Source organism: Danaus plexippus, chromosome 15 (assembly GCF_018135715.1).
Source record: "Danaus plexippus chromosome 15, MEX_DaPlex, whole genome shotgun sequence".
Taxonomy (NCBI): Eukaryota; Metazoa; Arthropoda; class Insecta; order Lepidoptera; family Nymphalidae; genus Danaus; species Danaus plexippus.
The window spans coordinates 6,465,943-6,481,448 of record NC_083547.1 but is presented as its reverse complement, the minus strand read 5'-3'; the positions used below and the strand labels follow the sequence as shown (position 1 = coordinate 6,481,448).

Sequence of the window (15,506 nt, the reverse complement as noted above, 5' to 3'; positions counted from 1 at the left end):
CTATACGAATATTTTAGGAATTCTAAACGTATATTTTAAAGCAAATCAAATCTGTTACTAAAAATAACAATAAATCTGACAGTTACAAATTACAAACGGTCAAATATGTCTGACGGTAAACGAAAAAAATATATACATCAAATAGTTTGAACTTTCTGGGACACAGTGGGAATAAATCGAGTCTTCTCAAGGTTACGATGACGTAACGCTGCGGGAGTCTCGAGTTAAAACGCACCTTGAATATATTACGTGCCGAAATTCGTTATTTCTGAACGGCGTAACAATTACGTTTCGTTTTCAATCGAATTTGAAAACAGAAGTTTATTCTTTCAAATCTTTTTTCGTGTACGTAATAAAATGTTAATTTTATACGTAATAAAATACGATGCTTCATGTTTCTGAGGTGGTTCCATATTTATATTGTAACAAGAGATCAACACATGGAATTAAAAGAAAAAATCTAGTTTTATCATTTATACGCATTTATTTCATTTAAATTTATTTTCACTTGAATATTACAGTTATCTTTGGTACAGATGATTGATTTAGGAAGACATTATAAAGAATTAAAATCTAACTCTCAGATTTCAAGACGTAATTAAAAAATATAATAACAAAAATATTCATTGAAAATTAAATTACACATTTTTTTTTAATATTTAAATTTCAATAAAAAAAATACAAGTAAAAAATGGAATATTTTTCATACATATATAATTAATGTATCCGCACTCCTAAGAATAAATACAAGAAAGTAACAGAATTAATTCTAGTAAATGGTGGGAATATATTGAGCATTCGCAGTCACATGCAATTGCCACATTTTTTATGTTCTATGTTGATTTTATAAGTTTTGTTTGAATAGAATTTTATTCCGTTAAATTTGGCACAAACTTAATTTCTCATGTTACAAGTGACGGCATATTGATACACACGTTTACAACCGTGCAGGACGGCATACACCGAAATAGCTTAAATATACAGGGTTGCCATCTCATAAATTTTTGTCTGAACTTACTTCACTCACTCGGTTTATGTTGCAAACATGCAATGTTATGTAAAAAACTGAAAAACGGAATAGCTTGACGGAAATTTCTTTATAATTTTCGACATTAAACCACAAGATGACAGCCCTGAAGTTATACATAAGTACATACAATTTAATTGGTTTCATCATTTACATATATATTTGTATAGTTATAATAACATATTTGTGCAAAGCAAATAACCTAATAATGTGCCGTCACAACCCCTCTCTAATATCTGCTTCAGACAATATCTTTCTGATGATATATATAAAGCAGAAATCTATCGAAGCTCACAAAAATAAACCCTATTACAATATACGTAAGGTGCATTGTTGCCATTACATATGTTAAACTACTCTGAACTCTGAATTATACATTTAACATGCTAAATAAATATGCGTTATTCTATTATTATTTTTTTGCACATAACAATATGAAGATGATGCAAATCCTATCAGCTGATAATCTCCAATGGACAAATGTTTAGGATTCAAATAATAATAATTACATGACGATCTTGTGCGTTTAAATTAAACCATTCACACGCCATGGTTAAATCACATTAAGAATTCAAACCAACCTTTATGGTACTGCAAATAAATAAATTTGTTAGTTAAAAAAAAATCTATATATATATATATACCTACAAAAAAAAAACAATATAACATCAAAAATATATATATCGTAATGTATCCTATCAAAATTATAAGAGAATTCGATAATTTAAATAATGAAATTAAAAAAAGGTAAAAATGTTTTTTACTCAACAATACTTTTCCATGATATGCGATCAGAGAGAAGATTCTTTTTCATATGTGATTTAATTACGTTTGAAGAAATATATTGTAAGTTTTGTGGAGTCCGCATACAATAAACGCTAGCAGCGTTCGTGTTAAGTTAATGAGTAATTGACAATATCATAAATTCATTATAACATTAACTGTACTAAAACTAATAGAAAATAATTAATCGGGACTCGATACACTACAATAGTGTCATGAGATTCACTTCTGACATAGTTTATGTCTCAAATCTTTTATATGTTAAGGTAAAATAAATTTAAAAACCTAATTATACAGATAATAGAAAGGCATGCACTAAAGTTTTGTATTTGTAATGAAAAGGAAAGTTCTAGAATAATTTCTAGGAGAGTCCAAGTTATGATTACCTCCGACCAGCAGTGGTTCTTTTGTACATAACATTAAAGCATACATTTTTAAAGACGAATCTCTAAGGTGTTGCTATAGCTAAATATAATTTGTGTCATGAACATTGCATCTAAATGGCAACTAAGGATAAATCCTTCTCGCGTCTAAATGACACACAAATAAAATTCCTAAAGTGAAACAGTTCTTAAATCTAGCGTGCTTCAAAATCTTTGGATCAAACTGGCAAGTAAAAAAAATATAACGATCACAAAAAAAAAAACTTAATAAAAAAAAAGTAAAAGTGTAACCCCGAATATAACAATAAATTCATAATTTACGAGTATTAATGTGACTAAAAGTCCATCTTCCTAACGTTCCAAAATAAATACCATTAACGCCTCTCTTAAGGACCACGATCACAAGTATTCAAACGCTACTAATATCATGAGATAAGGGAATCATTTGTGTAACTAAATGCCTTGTGTCAGTGAGTTCTCCAGTACTATGTCGAACTCGTCCAACGGTTCGAGGATTTGCCTGAGGAAGGTCAGCAGACCCCGTTTCCTCATGAAACTCTGTTCCTCGTACATCTCAGCTGTGACCCGGGTCAATGACATCGGCACTAACATTCTGTGGAGCCAATGTTCCCTGTAACATAGAATATAACAGTTTTAGCTTATAAGGTTTTATAATTATATTCAAAAAATATTGCGTTTATTGGCTGGTGCTAATGAGAAGAAAAAATACGGTATAAAAATAAGCCCGAAGAATTGACCGGCAAGCATACTATGCTATTTACTTTCTACTCACTCACCTCAAACTGAGACATATAAACAGCTGGAACTTCCCATCCTTGCCCAGCGTGCGTCCAACACTGCTGACCTCGTCCATGAGGTGACAGTAACACCTCCATATGGCACGATGTTCCTGGTCCTGTCTACAGTTGTAAACCACGCAGCTCTTGTTAGACTGGTTGCTGTCTTCGCAGAGGCTCATTTTGAATTCGTCTTTTACGCGAGCTGAAAATGTACAATATATTGTTAGCGTTATATGTAATGTATTATTATGATGTTTGCTAGAGATTAGATAATATAAAGGCTAGTGATTTTTATTTATGTATTTATATGTATATATAACCGAAATAATCCCAGATGAAGAGATTCTTCCCAAAAAGTCGAGCTGACTTAAACCCGCAGAGGAACGCCTGTTCTAAACTCTTGACCAGTCCATTTTCACCGCAGAGCAACACGCTCAAGGAATTGGCGTCTTTATCCCTCTTGGACTGATAATGCCACTTGACGATGGCGTTAACGCAATCACCTGGAGCACATTCACATATATAAACAGAAGTTGTGTTTCCAACAAAATTTTATGTTGAATTTTGGAGAATTAAATCAAAGCAATACGCTGTCATGTTAAAAACAACACTCCATAACTTCGGAGCGGGAGTATCTAATTTTTGTTATATGAAAACCTACTTTCATTGAAATATTTTGATAGAAAAAAATAATTCTCACCAATCATATGTTGTATGGTGGATGTTGATAGATGCGTTGTGGTGGGCGAGGTGGCGGGGGGCGGCGCGGGGGTGCGGGGCGAGCGGGCGCGGGACCGGGACGCGACCACCACGCGCTCAGTGCTGCCGTCATCCACGCCAGTACCCAGCCAGCGGTTACACGGGAATCTGGCACGTATTTACATACGAATAGAGTGCAATTTAGATTCTATACAATTCTTGAAATGCAATACACATGTTGTTCTCATATTTAACTGTAGGTAGTACAATTATGACGTCATCAGCACTCGTTAGTGTAGTACTGATACGGGAAAGTGTTACTTAAAGGAATATATGTATAGTTCACAATCGTGTACATAATAAGATCCTCAAGAGATGACACCACATTCATGTACATACATATACACATAGTTTACAATTACACGGGAAATTGACATGTACTGCTATGTAAATAGAACTCATTTTTCATATACATATATATTTTTTACTTAAATTAAAAACCACAACGTAGTTTTATCAAATTCGTATTAATGTTATTCATATTATAATACTTAGTGTAGCTCACTTGTACGTGTGTCCTGTGACTTCGTTTCGGACATAAACTTGGTCCAACAACCATTTGGGCGACAGGCCGGTGTTGTCGTGACCGATACGAAGAGTCGACAGAATCCCCAAATTCTTATGCTGGAATATGAAAATATCTTTATTGCTCTTTTGCATGAAAAAAATTTAAGCAGCAGTTTGTCGCGCGTAAAACTAATTTTCTTACTTACTTTAAAAATATGCATATTTAATTTTTATAAAGGCGTATACATACAGGTATGTTATATTTCACTCCCAACGTATATTTACTGAGTTTTTGTTACCAAAAACTCGTTAGGTTTATTATAGTGGTATATACGCGTATGAATTTAAAAAAAAGTTTACTCAATGTCCTTACCACAGGTGCGCACCGTGAAACTGAGCACAGAGTAGTTAAGTTTTTCATTCATAAGCCAATTCACACTCGACATGCGAGATGATTTATGAATTGAAAACAGAGTACAGTCCGTATTTAGTTGTGACAGCGCACTCGCAGTAATGTAACTCGATACTCACATGGAAAACGAACTCGTTGGTGTTCCTGGGTATGGGTATTTTAGGTGTCGATTCCCCGTTAGCGCCGGATATAGAGAGCCAGCAGTTCGCTGTGGTTTGGCTCGCCTTACGCGACGGCACTATGAGACACGGTATGGCAACTCTGATGACGTAGATTAAAAAATGTTCATTTGGTCCTTACATGACTATCTATATTGCTATAAGGGTATTAAATTAGTGTGTGTAAGCGTGTGCTTCTGTGTGCACTGGGGTTTATTCTTGACGTAAATTATTACTATTAAGTGTTAGACCGTTCTATTTTATTTATAGTATCAGATATATAATATTTAAATTTCATGTACATGTATGATAGGCATTACTCACTGGTGGTGGGATATGTGTTGGTGAAACAGTAATAATCTACAGCGTTCAGTGTCAGGAGGTGGTAGAGGAACTGCTCCCTCTCCTCCTCACAGCGCAGGAACGCCGTCTTCTTGTACTGAGATCTCAACAACGTAGTATCTGATAGAAGTTCCCTCAGATGTTTCGACAGCAACTTCTTTTCCAGCGAGAGTCTCACCCAGGCGCGAGCGTAACCGATTTCCGTCTTTATATCGGTCATTGCTTGTACATTCCTTAAATATATATATAAACAGTCGTTATAATATCAGTAAATATTAAAAGAAAGTTGAAGTTTTGTGAATAATGTACCTCATGTCGAATGTCAAATTTTCGGGTAAAGGCCTCAATGGATTCGGAGGCGACTTTCGTTCCAAGGTACCAGAGTTACTGAGACGATCGCGGGAACTATCACGAGATCCACCTCGGGAACTATCTCGTGATCGGTTCGGATTGGAATTCTGCTGAGATTCGACTTCCGCGCCCACAGATGATAAATCTGAAAGAACGTTTGAAGGACAGATAAATATTTTATAAAGATATAACCAAAGACAATTATTAAAACTTTTAAATTTCCGTATCTCATAAGGTATCCGTACTTACAATCGAGACGTTTCCTCAGAACACACCAAGCCAATGCTGCATGTTGTGAGACAGAAGAAACATAACAGGAATGACAAGCATTCATTTAGCAAATATTAGTACGAGGTAAGGTCTGCAAAAAAACTTACCAGGCGTCAGATAGTTGGGGTCTATGGGTTTAGCGGAGTTGCTGCACTGTTCCAATTCCTGATAATTTGTTAGATGCATCCATAAAGCTGATTTTCCCATCTTGTGTTGCAGACCGTGCGACCACAGTCTCTCCAACAGATCACAGAGCGACGCTATCATAGTACTTTCTTCTATACCAGTAATGGATATCTCACTTCCAAGACCCAAATCACTTTCTTCGGTACCCATCTTTTCGAGGAGCATTCTTTTCGTCTTGCTCTTACATTCCTATGAAAAGTACAAATTGATATACTTGGAACTTATTGATATCAGTTCTGATGCAATTCCAGTAGTAGCTAGAATAGTTATTGCCTTCCCATGCAAACAGAGTTAATCTGAATAGGTTTTTCTAGTCCCATTAGTTTTACATTTAACTAAAGACTTATACATTGAGTATGCAAAACTCGATTGTGGTTTAGTCTATACAGCGTAACTAATTTCACATCGTATCATATCATGACATAGAGGTCAAAGAATTACCAAATATTTCTATACCTTCAATAGTTTCTCAACGAATGCTCTGTTATTTTGTGCCATAGCAGCGGAAGTGACTTCAGTTGATAGACGTCTGCCGATATCACCCAACAGCAGTTCCGGCGGACAGTCCTTCACCTGCCACTTAGCGTTCTTAATACGCTTCAAGCTATTAGTTCTGTAATGTATATATAATTTAATATTGTATACACACAAGGCGTCAGAGCTTCAAGCGACAAGCTATAAACTTCATCGAACTCAACAAACCGTGCCAAAACGTACAAAAAAATAAAATCCACAAGGTCGGGTCTGGTGTAAGTTTGACATAAAATACTCATTTTTAGAATTCAACATCTTTATTTATCTGCATATTGTGTTCATTAATAATTGTGAGTCCCCTAAAATTTTTTTGAGCGTACACATAGCTTTATATAACATATGAAACTTATAACATATAGTTAACATTAAAAAAATATTAATTAAGACAATTAATAATATAAAACATGCATGCGATTCATGCAATTTTATATGCGGGTGTATACATTAACTTTTCACATATATCAGATCTGAGCTGCCATACACGATGGAGATCTTAAGATTATATTCCTCGAATAGTCACATCACATGCAAGGACTTTACGTTTATATAAATACTATAATAGACATGCATTTAAATCACAACTTGTGGAAGCATCACTCATTCGGAGCTGCTATAGTTAAACTATAGTTTTTTACATAGGCTTCATTCTTTACACTATAGAATCTTCAACCAATTGGTTTTAATATAACATTTTCATTGTACTGACTTTTTTTTTTAAATTAAATATATATATATATATATATATATTTCTATGAGCCCCTGAATGTAATAGATATTTTTAATAAACCTATAATACCGCTCAAAATAGAATTAGCACCTTACATTGTATACTGTTAACTTTACAGGTACTATGAACATATAAATTATGACCTATTCAATGTGATAATCTTCATTAGTATGTAAAAAATAATTTATCATTATATATCATATTAAACTCTATAGTTTATGAACATGTTATACTTTAAGTATATAAATTAAAGTGATTTACAATAGTATATAGCCATAGGTCTCAACATTGAGATTCAATATTCGAGATGCCAAAATTAATAAATAAATATTAAATAAAAATATTAATCTCTATAGAAAAAAATACTTAAAATTAATTCAAATAAACTCTGTTATTATGCGTTAGAGTATTAGAGAAATTGCACTAAATACAAACGGCTACAAATTATTTATCCAAACATATAATATAACATTGTCTCATAAAAATTGGAACATGAAAACAAAAACTCTTTATCTAGGTAACTGAATAACTTGAAGTATTATAGGAGTTGTCTATGGTTTTAAAATTTATTATAACTATGTTAATATAGTCTAACAACAGCATAGACAATCACAAAACATTCGCATGCTACAAGCTGGCACATTACTGTAGTATACCAAATATTCAGACAACACCGAATTAACGAAACTACTTAATACTAAACAGTACAGAGTATTAAAATCGAGACCAAATAAATTCACAGAGTAAAAAAACAATATAACAAAAAAAAATATGTCAAAGTGTCAATGTCACTTAAGTGACAAACTTCTTGTGTAACTAACTTCTCGTCATATTTTTTATAAATAGTTGTAAATAAAAATTTCATATCAGTATGTCTGTTTTTCTGTGCTTTTTAATATTTTGTTATATCAGCTATGGACTAAATATGTCAGTGTTCTATATTGTAACAATGGCGTGTAAGCATGCGTGACTACACAGAACATTGAGCACCAGCATTGAGCGTGTCATAAAAAAACAAAACTAATATATATATGACAAAATTAAAGCGATCAGTTATACACCAAAAACTCAAAGGAGATTCTATATCTTAAATAGGATTATGCAGTTGTTCACAATTTGACAATTAAGCTATTGTCCTAGGGCTCGAAGTGCGTTACAGCTCATTCTCAGTCCAATACCAGAAAGATAAAAAAAATATATAGGTACTAGAGCACTGTCATTGTTTTGAAATATATTTTAAGGCATTTTTTTATCTTATATCGAACTTAAAATCAACTTGCACCATATAGAATAAATCTCGTAGTCACTTTTGGACTGAGAACGATCTGACATCGGCCTTACTGCATCAACTTTCAATAGCAACACAAACACTAAAGACTACACCGACCAAAGTTGTGACATCGGCATTATAGCTCTCAACCTTTGACAATAACACAGGCACTACTCGCTGAATGAACCGAGGACCTGACACCGGCATTACAGCATTCGAACTTCGAAATCAGCACAGGCGGTAAAAGGCTAATGAACCGGCGACCTGAGATCGGCTTTATAGTGTCCGACTGTCGCCTTACAGGTTACTAGGGTTTAGTCGCACCTGCGGTCGCTGGGCGGGGGCGGGGTCAGCGCGGCCGCGTCAAGTCTGGCGGGGAAGGCTCTATAGTAGGCTGCCCGGTGTGGAAGGCGCTCTGCTGGCGCCCCTACTTCCACTTCACAGCTCCACGCGCCCCCGCCACTGCCGCCAGCAAACACGCTGTAACCACGCGTAGCCAACCCCCCCTCGCCCAGCCGGCTCCTGGAATAAGCCCGTGGTAATGTGTCCGTTGTACACTCTATGAAGCTGGATTAGCATGAAAAGGCTTTTTTCATACATTTTGGGGAAGCACCCTGTATATTTGTGCTGGGAGTTTCAGGTTAGTGGTTAAGTGTTATTAAAAGAATCAATTCAATGACAGTATCCCATTGTTAGCGACATTCAGACATCAAACTTGTTAATGCACGTCCACATGTAACATGTATACCCCTTGCCGTTTCATACATAAACCAAAAAACAAGCATGCTGTATATATAACGTTACCTGACAGCTCGTATTCTGTGTTCAAACACTTGCAGGTTAGCGTCGTACTCGCCCCAGTTGGCCATTATTTTGTTGTCTATGAGCGTTGCGAACATTTGTGTCTCGAGGAAGCGCGACAGGAACGGTCTGTGCCGCTGCGGCTGGTCAGACAGAAACGACGCCTTGTCGAAATTGACCATCGACTCACGGGACGACAGCCACGAATCGCGATCCTGAAATATTAATTGACTCGTATCATTTTTATCTATTTATATTACCAAGGGCTTATTGAATTTTTTTTTTGGTTCACAGAACTAGAGATACTATAAAAAAAAACACAGCATAAAAGACAAGTTTAACTCTAATATTATTTTATAGCGCTTTACATATTTAATTTTTCATCTGTATAAAATTAAAAATTTAGTACTATAGAATAGTTTTTTTTTTATTTCTTACAGAAACACATAACCCAAATTTAATTTCGCTCTAATCAGAATTCCTACACGGTTCGGATCTCATTCTATAAATAACATTGCGTGGTGACTGACCTGATCAGGCATAATAACAAAGTTCTCGTACATGAGGAACATGTGAACGAATCTGTTGAGGAAGGTCTCCCTGATGGTTATATTGAACCGTATGTCTTCATTGTACTGTTCCTCGTCGTTGAGTATCTTCTTCTTCGTAGTCGGCATCACGGTGTCCGCGTCCACGTCCTCTATATTTACACCTGTGTTTAAATATTCATTAATCATTATTGTTATACATATTAAATAACATTTATGAAGTTTTGTTATAATTAAAGTTAAAATTAATATCGTTCATAGAAACGATCAGGATTCGAACCTGAAATCTCTGAAATGTGTTTCGGTTGCTGTGTATATTGAACTAACGTGTCCCGAGCCGAGTCGGTGCATCGAGCAGACAATCCTATCGAAATGGCGTCGCAGTCGGGAAGGATTTCCTACTAAACATGGCTGATTCGATTCCTGTTTATATAGCTTTAGTGTTGAAATAAAAATTATAATACATTTATTTTTACTTAAAAATATAATATAATGTATATATAATGACCGGTTCGCTTCACAATGTCCACAATCCTTTGTAAGGCGTCCATTCTTCGTGGCGCTCGTCGAGGTGATGATGGAGGGGAGGAGTTCAAAGGTCGGCTCTCATCCCATTCTAACACGTCATGAAAGGAATGCTTCCGTCTCAGGCCACCTGGACATTATCACAAACAAGCTATAATAAAATACAACCAACGAAACAAGATAAGCATTGTAAATATATGCCTTGATGGTTTATATTTGACTTATTCGTAATATAATAGTGATTGTTTTACTTTTCAAAGCTAAATTATTTGTAAGTAAGTATCATATTATGAGAAAAATAACACAGATATCGTTACTTATATAATTATAAAACTTTCATCTGCCTGACATAAAAATAAAAAACTAGAAGAAAGATTAAGACGTTAACTAACAAGATTATTAAGAAAATAAAAAGTTTTTATATATAGTCATAATATTAAAACAAATGGTTGAAGTAAAACTTCTAACGCCACTTCCAACAAGGTTGCGTTAAACGTTCAACGCTCCTGTGGAAAGGGAATAGAAAGAGGCGGATCGAGAGTGAATAGTAAGCAATATTAATAAAGTTTGTCTTAAAGAAACAATATGAGTTCACTAAAAATTATTTATGTCCCTTCCTATTGAGCGTATTATTTTTTAAGCATTGTCGTGATACAAACCTGAAGGTAGCGTACAACTGCTGGTCATGCCATCACTCATATGTTTATAGGAGGCGCCATTGAGTGGTATGCCAAGTTTAGTGGGCTCCGTTTCAGGCCTCTGAACCTGGTTCGAGATAATTGCTATTAATACAGTAATACAATGATTAATATATTTTTAAGTAATTCTTTTCACCACTCTATTTAAGTCAAGACTTATATTTGATAGTTAATAATGATCAATTCTATTGTATGGAATTTTTATTATAAATGACTTTGTGGGGATTTTTTTTTGTCTATTAGATTAATACTACTGTAATACCTGATGCTTGTCCAATATGTGATTGAGTTCTTCGATGAATGGTGTTCTATGTGGAAATATCGGCAGTTCCTCGGGCAGTTGTATGTCTGGCTTGTCGATATCTACCAAACAGAGGGTAGCTTCAGAACTGAGCGCTATATTCCTTGGTCCGTTACCGACACCTATTGAGGCACTATCAGTATGGAGACCTGGAAAAGGAAAGTTCAGAATAAAAAAAAGTTTTTATATATTGTAGATTAAATTTTTGATAATTTCAATAGTATATATAACTGAATTTATATGAATTATTATTCTGAGGAACTAGATTTTCACGAATTAGAATTATTTGTATATACCCATAACAAAAGGCACTGGTGCGTCAAGGAAATGATATAACGGTGCCGGCAATATGGGGACGTAGACATAAGCCCAAGTGAAGGGCAGGAGAAGAGATACGATGCACTCGGACACCAGCATCAGCTTGTTGAAATCTGTAAAAAAATGTTATGTATTTTATATCTTTGAGAAGAATCAAGTACCGGCGCGAGATGACTTAATATTCGTGATGTAGAGAAGGAAAGTGCATATCTGAATTAAATTAATTTTTTTTTAATATGAAGTGAAAGTATTTTTTAATTGATTATGGCTCATAAATGCGCTCAGACACATCATATATGGGTCTACCGCTGTTTCGTTATATTACATGGCATTTTTTTTATTATAGTTTAAGAGTTTTTTCCTGTTTCAATTGATTGAAGCAACAAATAAACTTTATTACTGGACAGTCATATTTGTTGAGCGTAATGTTTTGAGTGAATTTTTATAAAAATATAGAACATTAAAAATGTTCTCAAAATCTCAGAGTTCCTTTACCAACTAACGCAATCCACGTCCGACAAAAACAAAAGAATTTTTTTATCCATTAATGCATCATTTTACAAAAAGTAGTTTCTATAATTCCTAAACATTAATCATGAACCGTTCGAAGTAATTTATTGTTGTATTTTATACTATATTTTTTTCGCTGCCCACCCAAGATATTAGCGGTTCCGTACAGTGCATATATAAGAGAATCTTTATTAATAAAAACGCCATTAAAAAAAAACAGGAAAAGCGTAACTCAGCTGTTTAATACCATTTAAATAGACTGACTGCTCTCATATGGTGTTAACTACAAGAGTAGAGATTGTTATTGTTGATATAGCAAACAGTATATTAATATTACAAAGCTGTAATGTTTGTTTGTTTGTTTGAACGAGCTTACCTCAGAAACTTAAATATATTTTGAAGTTATATTAACCCATTTACATAGTAATAACGCTATGAACAAGAAGCAGAGCAGCAATGAAAAATGTGACATAAATGAGAAATTAAATTCTTTAAACCTTTCTACTTTCGCATAGAATCTACTTCAGTATTAAATTTTCACAGATATTCAAGATTTCTAAGCAAAAATTATCTGAGTTCACATTCAGTTATATTAAAAGTAATAAGGAATGTATATAATAAATTTTAAGGCAAACATTTTAAAAATAAAATTCGGATATTTATGTCTTTGGGTAATTCCTTATCTGGTTTCAATGATTTCTGTGTGTTTGTTTGTTTGTTTGTTACAACATTAACATTAATGATACTTAAATGTAATGTTGTTTAAACATGTCTATATGTAAATAATTAAAATCATTAAATAATTAATTTTCTTTTAAACAATAAACTATCCAGATACATTCAATTCAAGTTATAAGCAAATCCCATACAAATGTAAACATATAAAAAAAAATTAGCATATATGTTTTTTTTTAGCTTTCTATATCCTAACTCACCGCTGGATCTCAACAGCACTTGATGTTCCAGGAGCACACACGTGAAGAGCTGTACAACATATTCTGCGCCCAACAATGTAAACATTACACGCAGTGGGTAGTCAAGGAGGGGTAACTCATCGGGAGGATTTGGCATTCTTATCACCTGGAAAATTATTAATAATCAATTAAACATTTATATGCAAAATTCTCATGTAATATATGAGTTAAAATTATATATACTGATGTAAGTGTAATTGTTTTATCAAATTATTAGTTAACAAATTTGGCAAAGGGTTCAGAGATACATAATAGTGGGCATATTAAGCCTTTATGCGACTAAACCAGGCCCGTCTAGTCCATATCATGACTGTACATAAGTCCCAAATTTCATTATCCGTTCTTCGAGTAATTACACAGAATTACAATTATAGCTTACAATATATTCTCATGTCTAAAATACATTATCCAATAGTTTCATCATAATTTGCTTAGTAGTTTTTAGTTTCAGATCAACTAACATATATACATCCTCAAAAACTTTAATTATTATAATTTTAGCAAGATGTTTATCATTTATAGAATGTAGCCAATGGATTCAGAATGCGGAAACTAGGCCTGAATTGAACATGCGAGACAAATATATACTATTTCACAGTAAGAAGCTGCTAGAATATTTTTAAATATAATAAACAAAATAATAAGGTGTCTAACAATAACATATTTCTCTGAAAGGACATCACTTACAACTGGTATTGAATCAAGATGAGGTTCGGCTGGAGGGACGTACAGACGTAATGCTTGACCAGGAAGGGGCACTGGAACTTCATACAGCAAGTTGTAAACATAGGACTCTGGGCTGAGACCTGGACCAGGCTGCCTTGGTAATGACCTAAAACAATTATGTATTTTGATAAAAAAAGGATTTACTAACTCAATACCAACTTAAACAAATTTAATACCAACCTAAATAAATTCTCTAAGAATAATTGTGCGACCCTCACATATGGGTATTGGCATATAAGTGCTATACTTTTGGCTACATAGAGTTTGTCTTTGGTTATATCATAGTATGTGAGTGCAGCTCCTGTGTGTGGGGCAAGTTTGAATGAACGCGGCAAAGATCTAGAACTCTCTTTGCCTGAACCTTTTCTATGACCTGGCGGAGTCTGCCCACTAGATAATTCAGTGATATACATAGCCTGGAATATGTCATTAAGATTATTTATTTAAACACACTCATGATATATATATATATATATATATATATATATATATATATATATATATTTAAAACAATTTTAAGTTATCTATCTATTTATGACATAATAAAAATAGGAATTTTAGTATGTCTATAGATAAATAATGAAATAATTTTGTATCATTAAAATATTTATACCTGAAGTGTATGCATGGCATTGCATATGTTCCTGTTTCGCACTTCTTCATAGAAGATAAGACTGAATCCATAGTATCTAGATGCATTTTCCCTGGTCACTACAAAACTATGAAACTTTGGTTCTAATGAATGTTTTTGTGTTTTAAACTGGAGACTAGCTGGCAGGCAGAGCTGTTGAGAGCAATCATTATATAAAATACATTATATGTTACAAAATTAATAAAACATATGGAAAGAAATCCAACATATTTAATGAAAATTTAATCTATATATTAATATTGTTAAAAATGTTGCCTTAAAAGATTTTATTGTATATTATTACTCACCATACACACTGCATTTTCATCAAATTTATTAGAGTGAACATTCTCAGGGTAGTGAGCTAGAACTTTTCCTTTGTATGAACGATCGAGGGGCGATATGTGTAAATTGTCTCCTACAATAACAACAAAAATATGATTTAGACAAAGAAAATGAAAAATGTTAATAATAAAATAATGTAATATTCACCACTTAAACCATCAGCTTCTAATCCTGAGTCGAAATCGAGGCCACAAATTACAAAATAATCCGCAAATCGGCATCCAACAGATAAATCCGAGACAGACATATTCATATCGACCCGTTAATATTATTTAAGACACTTTCTCTTCCAGCTAAAATTTCCCATACATTGTCTCAACATTGTATATCCGTTAGTAACTTGTGACTGTATATACTGGCAATCATAATTTCATGATTTCTACTAAGATATATTTGTGTCAGTCAAATAATAATTGAAATGAAATTGAAGTCAGTTAAAAAATAAACATATCGACTGTTTGATATTAGATTTTAGAGTAGTGTCTAGCGCTTAGGATTCTGTGGCAGTGTCATTGACGTTTGGACGTCACTGACGTTTAGGGTTGGCTATTGACTGCAATTAAATAGAAAGTATTGATTTATTTAAGTCAATAAAAATTTTAGATGATTATAGATACTTT

At 33.6% G+C, this 15,506-nt stretch overlaps 1 protein-coding gene across 1 annotated transcript; it reads right to left on the bottom strand.

Moving 5' to 3' along the window:
- Positions 1-459: 459 nt before the first annotated feature.
- Positions 460-15,398, bottom strand: LOC116766154 (DENN domain-containing protein 5B). Its single transcript, XM_032655875.2, is given in 24 exon segments — positions 460-2,824; positions 2,991-3,195; positions 3,314-3,496; positions 3,694-3,860; positions 4,258-4,376; positions 4,791-4,915; positions 4,918-4,932; positions 5,154-5,404; positions 5,481-5,667; positions 5,900-6,167; positions 6,435-6,591; positions 8,834-9,031; positions 9,314-9,525; positions 9,841-10,022; positions 10,367-10,513; positions 11,043-11,148; positions 11,344-11,531; positions 11,679-11,813; positions 13,146-13,290; positions 13,872-14,016; positions 14,091-14,326; positions 14,524-14,694; positions 14,850-14,959; positions 15,034-15,398. Coding segments are annotated over 24 exon segments (3,936 nt in total). The 5' UTR covers positions 15,140-15,398; the 3' UTR covers positions 460-2,646.
- Between the last annotated feature and the right edge of the window lie 108 nt (positions 15,399-15,506).